At 39.2% G+C, this 10,121-nt stretch overlaps 1 protein-coding gene across 1 annotated transcript in view; it reads right to left on the reverse strand.

The window, feature by feature from the left end:
- Positions 1-340: 340 nt before the first annotated feature.
- LOC121384549 (ionotropic receptor 25a-like) overlaps positions 341-10,121 on the reverse strand; it is a 68,151-nt gene continuing 58,370 nt past the window's right edge. Inside the window, exons 10-15 of the mRNA XM_041514987.1 lie at positions 9,883-10,071; positions 8,346-8,688; positions 7,293-7,542; positions 5,685-5,869; positions 3,352-3,484; positions 341-2,887 (exon numbers count right to left, since the gene is read on the reverse strand). Of these exons, the coding sequence (XP_041370921.1) occupies positions 2,488-2,887; positions 3,352-3,484; positions 5,685-5,869; positions 7,293-7,542; positions 8,346-8,688; positions 9,883-10,071 (1,500 nt within the window). The 3' untranslated portion in view covers positions 341-2,487. The remainder of the gene's footprint in view (positions 2,888-3,351; positions 3,485-5,684; positions 5,870-7,292; positions 7,543-8,345; positions 8,689-9,882; positions 10,072-10,121) is intronic.

Raw genomic sequence — 10,121 nt, forward strand, 5'->3', positions numbered from 1 at the left:
CGTGTGCAGTAGACCGTGAAAAGTAGGTCACAGTGACCTAGTAATAGTATGCGACAAACTGCCATCTCAAGTTATTCTTACATGTGTGGTTTGATGGCCCTCTATGCATCTGTATGCAAGATATGGTCCGGACAAGAAAACTTTAACAGACGGATATGGACGGACGGACGGACAAACGGAAGTACGTACGGACGGACAACGCCATACCATATTACGACCCATCATAGATGGTCGTACAAAAATGAAATTGAGATAGTTATATAATAAAATAAAGGAATATAAAAACAAAATCCAATAAATATTAGGCCTAATATAAATAAGTAAATACAATACATTTGAAGGTATTATTTCCATAGTTTATTCGTCATAATTATATACAACAGAAAACAAATCGTTGTTGATCCTTTCTTACCGGTGTTTTCCTTCTTATAAATAACACATTTTACTGGTATATAAACATTAACAGTAATGGATATGACCAGCATAATAATAGGAAAACATTTGAAAAGAAAAATACACGTAATAAGTAACTGTATGCAAATATACAATAACAAATGCATACATAATAAATACATACTTAATATATGACTAGATGAAATATTCAATAATCAAAGCATACATAATAAATACATATATTAAATTACAGAAATATTTATTACAAACTGGAAACATGCATCTTAAAAGTTAAAACATATAAGAGTATTAATGATTTTCATTATTTATTTGTTTAGTCTATATTGGTGATGTTTCAATGATCGATTATAATCGAAAATTGATCGATTGGTCTCTACCGATGTGATGATTGATTATAAAGATCCATAATCGATTGTCGCGGCAAATGTTAACTGTAATTCTACTAATTATTCCTGCAGTTTAGATCAGGGAACTGTTATATTGTTTTAAATATGCTGGGGTTTATATTTGCTGATTAAGTATTCAATGGAAAACTAGCGATTTGTAGGGTCTATTCCGATGAACACGACAATAAGTATAAAGTCCTAATAATAACAAATCCCTAAGTTCCTACAATTCTAACTGTGTAATGGAAAGTTGATCGGTTGCTTGAAACTGAGTATAACCGATGATCGATGATAAAAATTCCAAGTGATGCTCAACATTAGTCTACATTACGGTATAGAGGTATAAAAACGAAAGCTAATGTAACAAGTATTAACAAAAACTACATATGCAGATGAAGTGTTAACTCATTTGTATATTGCTGACCAATCATAACGTACTTAGAACTTAGAAATAAAGCAATATGGTTCAACCCACTACGACAAAATAAGCATTTTATACGTCAGATAAGTATTGGTTTTAGGAATAATGTTCTGTTGTTTCTGTAACGAAACATCTAAAAGCTGGTTCCTGTAAAATAAGTAGGACGTCGCACATGTCCCATATATCGTTGAAGACCAGCGATATTTAAAAAAAGAAAAAAGAGAACATAGTTGTAGACGGATCGGGAAAGTTGAAATATATGGAAACGGGCAGATCCAGGATTTTGTAAAGGGGGATCACAACATTCTAAAATATATAATTTTAGTGTAAATTGTGGATACTTAGGAGGGCATGCTCCTGGAAAGATTATCAAAGACGCTTTTTTTCAGGGCAGTTTAGTGTTGTATATTGTGAATGATGAATTACCCCCCCCCCCCCCCCCCAAGACAAAAGTCATTAAAAAGGGCGTTTCAAACGGGCGGGGTGGGTGGGTGGGGGGTAGGAGTTATGGGAACCCTTTGACCCATGATATCTGCGTTAGCAACGAATCGGGAAAATTGAAATGTATGGGAACAAGATATCTGCGTCTGTCTGTGGCGTGTTATATATTTTATGGTAACCAGGCACAATACACATGATACGGTTCAGTACACCCGGTAGGAAAATGCAGTGACACTGAAATATGCAATGAGCGACACCATTGAAAAATACAGATCTATAAGCATCCAATAAAACTTCACTTGATCTAACGCCACGTTTTACGGCTACGTGCGCCAATGTGAAGAGGTGAGTGAGTGGGTGGTACATAGTAAATATGGATGAGAATAAACAACTGTGGCTAGCAAACATTACAGTAAACAAGCTTCTAATGCATGTCAAATGTTAACATTACATTAGACTGCAAGATGGTGTTTTTAACTGTTTGAACTGTTTGGTGACAAATATGGTTTTTTGTCCAGTATTCTTTCTACTGGAATTGATTTTTTTCTTTTCCAATAAACCTGCCTTGTCAAATCTCACCATGATTTAAATAAAGCCAACCAGGATCGTACCTAGGCGAAAATGGCTCGAGTGGGAGTAGTAGAACAGCAGAGAAACAACCATTACAATGATAGTCTAATCCAGCTCGACAACAAGAGCATTTTACTCTAAAAAGGACACTTTTTTGTATTTTCTGGGATGGCACTACCCCCAATTTCTCCCTCGCTGGATACGGCCCTGCCGAGCCAACTCATATTAGCATGATTGCCTATGGCGCACGATTGCCTAGAGACGTTCCACCAGCTCATATAACCCTCCATTTCCATGTCCACCATCTTTACCATCCATGTCTTTGGTACCTACCCTCCCATTAACTACCGCTTCGTTGCTGGTGGGCCCGTTCGCCAAAGACACTGTAGACACGTTTGCCGTGAGTTGCGCCTGCGACGCGCATGCGTACAGCTTCTTCCTCTTCTGCGGCTTGTAGCTGTACCAGTAGCACTCGAGCGCCAGGGTGATGAGCGCCAGTCCCGAGCCGATGGCGATGACGAGGAAGACGCCGCCGATGTTCTTGATGCTGATACCGTCGCTCTCGTCCTCGACGTCGGGACACTGCAATCGGTCCTTGCTCCACCACTTGGTCTTGAACTCCTCCAGTTCGCGTTGGTTGATCAGCTGCAGGATTCTGAAGAAGGCGAAGAGGCGGTAATGCTTCACGTATTGGCATTTCAGTAAATAAAAAAGAAACTGTATTCTGTAGACAAACCAAAATTCATTCTATATGCATTTAATTTAAATTTACGGCCATTACCACTACCACTACCACCATCACAAGCATCACAACCATTAACATGATGATGATGATGATCATCATCATCATTTTCATCATCATCATCATCATCATCATCACCATCATCATCATTTTCATCGTCATCATATTAATCATTTTCATTATCATCATCATTTCCTGTACTTACGCATCATCATCATCATCATCATCATTTGCTTTACTTACACATCATCATCATCATCATTTGTTGTACTTACACATCACCATCATTTGCTGTACATACATATCATCATCATCATCATAATCACTTGCTGTACTTACATATTATCATCATCATCACCATCATTTTCTGTACTCACACGTTAGAGAGCTGACTTCTGAGTGGCGACCCCTCCTGGACGGCGAGCGCGTATGGTTTTCTTGAGAACTCCTCCCCCACCTCCCACAAGTCACAGTTCGTTAAAGTGGCATATTTGTTACTGGTAGCATCAGCTGAAACGTATAACTAGTTATTAGTATGAGATAAAGTCTCCATCGGGGGCAGATGCAGGAATTTTAAGCAATGAAGCACAGGTTACAAAAGAGCACCTTCAAAGTATGCTAACAAGCATTATGCATAACCCATGATCTCCAGAAATACTCTACCGATTAAAACGTTCTCCTCACAGCACAACAACCTCAGATAATACAAGTAAAGTTTAGCATATCAATATAATGGCTTTACTTGTGGCTAGTGACTTTTCAAAACATTTGTCATATTCTGGCTATACACCACATTTTTAAGAGTAAAATAATAAAATTTAATACATTGTACCTCCTCCACCGCAGCACATCATGGGCGGATCCAAGGGGGGGGGGGGGGGGGACCAGGGGGACGCGTCCCCCCAAAAAAATTGTTCAAGTGCCCTAAAAATGTCCAAGTGCCCTTTTTGTTTGTAGAATTTTTTTTTTTTTAAGTAAACAATAATTATATTGTAGATAAATGAAATCAAGATTTTCGTGTACATGCGCAAGCTTGCAGATATGTGTCTGTGTTATTGAGTCTCAATGGGGCCCCATTGAGGTTCTAACGCGAGTGACGCCAATTTACTTCATTATTGCTAGTATATTATGACGTAGAACTGTAGGAATTCATATTAATTGTAAATATCAAAACTTGTAGTAAGGTGCCCTTTTGACGAGTCAATGTGCCCTTCTTTTTTGGTTCCCCCCTAAAAATATTTCCTGGATCCGCCCATGCACATATTGTACTAGCTTTGACAGCATATTTGGTAAATACATGTAATTATATTCACAGTGATATTATAAATTCATTGTATTGGTTATCACAGTACATTGATAAATATATACATTGTATTGGTTATCACAGTACATTGATAAATATATACATTGTATTGGTCCTCATAGTAAACTGATAAAGTTTAATAATTCATTGTATTGGTTATCACAGTACATTGATAAATATATACATTGTATTGGTCCTCATAGTAAACTGATAAAGTTTAATAAATACATTGTGACTGGCCTCGCTGGAAGGAAGGAAATGGTCTATTTAACGACGCACTCAACACATATTATTTACGGTTATATGGCGTCGGACATATGGTTAAGGACCACACAGATATTGACTACTTCAAGGGCTACTGTTTCCGATTAGCAGCAAGGGATCTTTTATATGCACCATCCCATAGACAGGATAGCACATACCACATCCTTTGATGTACCAGTAGTGGTGCACTGGCTGGAGCAAGAAATAGTCCAACGGGCCCACTAACGGGGATCGATCCCAAACCGACCGCGCATCAAGCGATCGCTTTACCACTGGGCTACGTCTCACCCCGGCCTCGCTGACGTAGGGTATAAATAATGGGACTTGAAGGTGGTAGGTACTGGGTTAGTATCTTGGTACCGGCTCCCACCCAGAGCGATTTACCACTCGATGGGTAGGTGTAACTCCACTACACCGACATCTCTCTCTCACTAACAATTAACAACTGACCACTAACCAGATAGCTGAAGTGCGTACCCAGAAAAGCGTGCTTGAACCTAATTGAAATATAAGCACCAAAAAAAAACTATAAATGAAATGAAATACATTGTGTTGGTTTGGTAAAATATCCGACCATTACCCCTCCTATTGTCAAGGTTAGGGTTAGTTTTAAGATTAGGGTTAGTTTCTGTGTTAAGCTTAGAATTAGATCTAGAGTTAGGGTTAGTTTTTGTGCTAAGGTTAGCGTTAGATCTAGAGTTAAGGTTAGGTTCTGGGTTAGGGTTAGCGTTAGATCTAGAGTTAGGGTTAGGTTCTGGGTTAGGGTTAGCGTTAGATCTAGAGTTAGGATTAGGTTTTGGGTTAGAGTTAGCGTTAGATCTAGAGTTAGGATTAGGTTTTGGGTTAGGGTTAGCGTTAGATCTAGAGTTAGGGTTACGTTCTGGGTTAGGGTTAGCGTTAGATCTAGAGTTAGGGTAACGTTCTGGGTTAGGGTTAGCGTTAGATCTAGAGTTAGGGTTAGGGTTAGAGTTAGATTTGGAGATTGGGTTAGGTTTGGTTTTTAGGTTAGGGTTAGGTTTTGGGTTAAGGTGAAGTTCCCTCTTTTATACATGTATCAGTATAATGGGGAGTAACAGATAGAACTCTTTCTACTGGTTTGAACACTAAAGTAATAAAATAAACCACAGTTTGGAGTGTACGTACATATGAAGGCGAACTCTGACTTGAGGACGCGGTCCTTGGCCTCCATCTCGTTGTTAGGGAAGTCTGACGTCTTCATGGTCTCCCACAGCTTGGTGTACTTGTCGCTCACAGGGTAGTCCCACACCGCTAGCTTGGCCCGCTCCACCACGTTCAGGGTGTCGTCCAGGCTCATGTCCTTCCATAGCCTGCAAGTAAAGAATAACAACAGTTTGTTTACCAAACAGTTGATATTGCAATGTCTTGATTAGCTAGGAGTAGTTCAAAATGAATTGCTTAACCCATAAAACAGTGTCACAGATATCAACAATATCTTCATATGTGATAAACTATCCGAGTTCTATGTTTGCCAGCCATTTTGAATATTTAAAAATACTCAAAGGTGCCAAGTGTGCACCCGTCCGATACTCAGCCAGTACCTTCCAACGAAGCAAAAAACCCCAAAACCCAATAAAGAATAATTGTGGGTACCGAACTGCAAAGTTTAGTGGCCTGGCAAACAGAGACTACAAGTCCAAATCCTAATTGGATCCACTATATTGAGTCCATTATATTGGATTCGTGAAAATTGAGTCTATTATAATGGATCCATGAAAACTGAGTCCATTATATTGGATCCATGAAAATTGACTCCATTATATTGAGTCCATTATATTGGATCCAATAAAATTGAGTCCATTATATTGGATCCATTATATTGAGTCCATTATATTAGATCCATTATATTGGATCCATTAAAATTGAGTCCATTATATTGGATCCATGAAAATTGAGTCCATTATATTGAGTCCATTATATTGGATCCATTATATTGAGTCCACTATATTGGATCCATTAAAATTGAGTCCATTATATTGGATCCATTATATTGAGTCCATTATATTAGATCCATGAAAATTGAGTCCATTATATTGGATCCATGAAAATTGAGTCCATTATATTGAGTCCATGAAAATTATATTGGATCCATTATATTGATTCCAAGTCCTAATCCATTATATTACCAAGATCGTACTCAAAGACGGCGAGCATGGACGATAGTTCACCCCGAAAAATACTAAAAACCGCCCTTTTTAATGTGAAGTTTTTCAGGGCAGGATCCAAGATTTAAAAAAGAAAGAAAAGTTTTTCTTCAGGTGGGATTGGTTTGGGGACTAAAGGACAAAAGAACACATGAACCAACTTGTGAAAAGAACAACCCAATGAAAATATTTGAAAAAAGAAAAAAAGAGGCACTTGAATGTATTTCGGATAACCTCTCTTTTTGTCTAGCTGAAAAATATTCCATAAATACGTCCTGGTTGTTCTTTTTACAGCACCCTTTACTAGATAGGTTACGTATGGCTCGGATGTGGGGGTTTTCCTTAAAGGTAGCAGCTGTGTTGTGTACAATCCTAAACAATATAATGATTCTGTACTATAATCTGCGAAAAATTAGCAGGCGTGTTGCCGAAATATTTTGACATTCCTGCATTGTCATGTATACTGATGTAAAGAAATAACGCATCGCAAAAACGCTAACAGGAAAGAGTTATCACTGCAATCAAAACTCTTATCCATAAAGTCAGGAAATATAATAAGTTATTTATTACATAAAGTAAAAGAACGTACCCATAAAAACGATTTTCGATGTCAGCCATCCTCTTGAAGTATATCTGAGCATTGCTTCCGTTCATGGGAGCGTACTTGACCTTGAACTGCTTTGAAAGGTCATCCAGCGACTTGACCTGCGTCACTAACCTGGAGACGGTGAGGAAAGCCGCCAGATTGGCCGTGTATGTGGCGATGATGATGAATCCAAACAGCCACCAGGTGGCGGCAATCAGTCGTCCTGACAACGCACGTGGGGTTTCACCTCCACCTTAAGTAAAATGCAAAAGTTTTAAAATGTAAATATGTACATGCACTTCTATTTTGCGACTGAACTTCTGATTTCCCAAATAGAAAAACGACTACACAATGCATTTATATCAATGCCATAAGCTTAATTGGAATCAATCTTAATTGTGTGTGTGTATATATATATATATATATATATATATAGAGAGAGAGAGAGAGAGAGAGAGAGAGAGAGAGAGAGAGAGAGAGAGAGAGAGAGAGAGAGAGCAACAGATTGAGAGGGAGAGAGAAATATAGAGAGAGAGAGAGAGAGAGAGAGAGAGAGAGAGAGAGAGAGAGAGAGAGAGAGAGAGAGAGAGAGAGAGATGAGGAGCAACAGATTGAGAGGGAGAAAGAAATATAGGAACACACACAGAGAGAGAGGGGGGAGAGAAAGAGAAAAAGGGAGAGGGACAGAGGACAGAGGAAAGAGAGAGAGAGAGAGAGAGAGAGAGAGAGAGAGAGAGAGAGAGAGAGAGAGAGAGAAGAGAGAGAGAGAGAGAGAGAGAGAGAGAGAGAGAGACGGACATACAGAAGTAGAATTTGTGTGTGCGTGTGTATGTGTGCGTGTGTGTGTGTGTGTGTGTGTGTGTGTGTGGTGTGTACACATGTGTGTGTGTGTGTGTGGATTAGATTAAGCCCGACCTCTTTCAATTACTCCTCTATTGATTAACTATTGATTATTGATTAGATATCCGTTTACAACAAATAAAACAGCCTATTTACACATACGCACACACGCACACACACACACACACACACACACACACACACACACAGACGCACCTTGTGGCGTAAGAGACATCATGCAGAACCATATCCCTTCCTTGAGCGTGAAGACTCGCGACTCGGGCCCCTCGTTGGTCTGCTCCTGCTTGTTGTTCTGGTAGCTGAAGGGGCTGAGCTTGTCGAAGACGCTGATGAGGACGCTGAAGAGGAAGAAGGCGCCGATGATGCAGCCCCACACGTCCTCGTCGAGCACGCTGAGGAACTTGACGAGCGAGTAGTCGAACTTGGGCTTCTTCATGAGGATCGTCAGACCCACCAGGTCGTAGTAGGGCACGGTGAAGTCCACGACGTTCTCGCGTTCAGCCATCACCGAGAGAGGACCCACGCCGATGTCAGCTTTCTAGGAGGATAACAGTAGAGGGTATTGTCATTAAAGGTATTAACGCCGCCATCGCCATTGCTACCTTTATTATCACAGATTTACCAACATCAACACCATTATCACAACTACCACATCATAATCATAGTCATCCACATCATCAGCACCACCACCACCACCACCACCACCACCATTATCATCATCATCGTCGTCGTCGTCGTCGTAATCATCATTTACTGTACTTACACATCATCATCATCATTTGCTGTACTTATCATCATCATCATCATCATCATCCATCATCATCACCACCATCACCACCATCATAATCATCCCCATCCTCATCACCACCATAATAATAATCATTTGCTGTACTTACACATCATCATCATTCGTCATCATTTGCTGTACTTACACATCATCATCATCATTTGCTGTACTTATCATCATCATCATCATCATTATCATCATCAACTATGACATTAAGAACATTACTATGATAGGATGGCACTCTCTAGGACATGGGGCAGAATTTGTATTTCAGGTAACTACAAATACAACATTGAGAATATAGCAACGACATCGAAAAAAAATAAAAACAAAAAAAATAAAAATATCGTGTCCAGACATACACCACAAATACAAGTCTGCACTTTAAATAATCACTGGACTAGTTTATTGTGTTGTAATGATTCCTCTGATACGATCTATACATGTTACGGATGATAAAATAGTTCTTTTCTTAATAAAAGTAAACAAAATATAAATTAACTTCTTTTTAACATAAGAAGTTGAATTTAGATTAGGCCAAACAAAATGCATTTTGGTCTCTTGTCAACATTTTTAAACATTTTATTTTCCCACGGTATGACGTCTATTTTTGTAGTAGTAACCTGTGGGTTGTACAGAACCCCCTGTGCTACTATTTAGGGCAATATTTAGGGTACCAAGTCAAAGGAGGAGGCACCATGGTCATTGAGGATGGTCCAAGGCAGATGAGAATGTAAAAACCTAAATATATCAACCTTTTCTACATGCAATCCATGCTTTATAAAAATAAAAAACACCGAAAAAAAAGCTGCATTGCCGCATCAGTTCTAGAACTTTGGTCTGACGGGAGACCGACTTCTATTTGTTCGGCCTTATCACTGAAAATGAGGAATTTTTAAAATCATAACATAACTCCACTGGCACAAAATGTTAAACAGAACTAACCTTAGAAATTAACTCCTGAATGAGACCATTCCACGATCCGTCGTCTGACATAGCGCCGTACAGTTCCGTGTCGTAAATGTCGTAGGTGAAGTCAAGAATCTCCGATATCCTTCTCAGAAGGTCAATACAGTAGCCGTAATACTCAGCGGTTCCGTTTCCTTTATCCGTTTTATACACGAATGGTGGGGACTGAAATAAAACAAAAATATTATCACTGTATCCAGAGTTGATTTACAGAA

The sequence above is a fragment of the Gigantopelta aegis genome, chromosome 10, assembly GCF_016097555.1.
Source record: "Gigantopelta aegis isolate Gae_Host chromosome 10, Gae_host_genome, whole genome shotgun sequence".
Classification (NCBI taxonomy): Eukaryota; Metazoa; Mollusca; class Gastropoda; order Neomphalida; family Peltospiridae; genus Gigantopelta; species Gigantopelta aegis.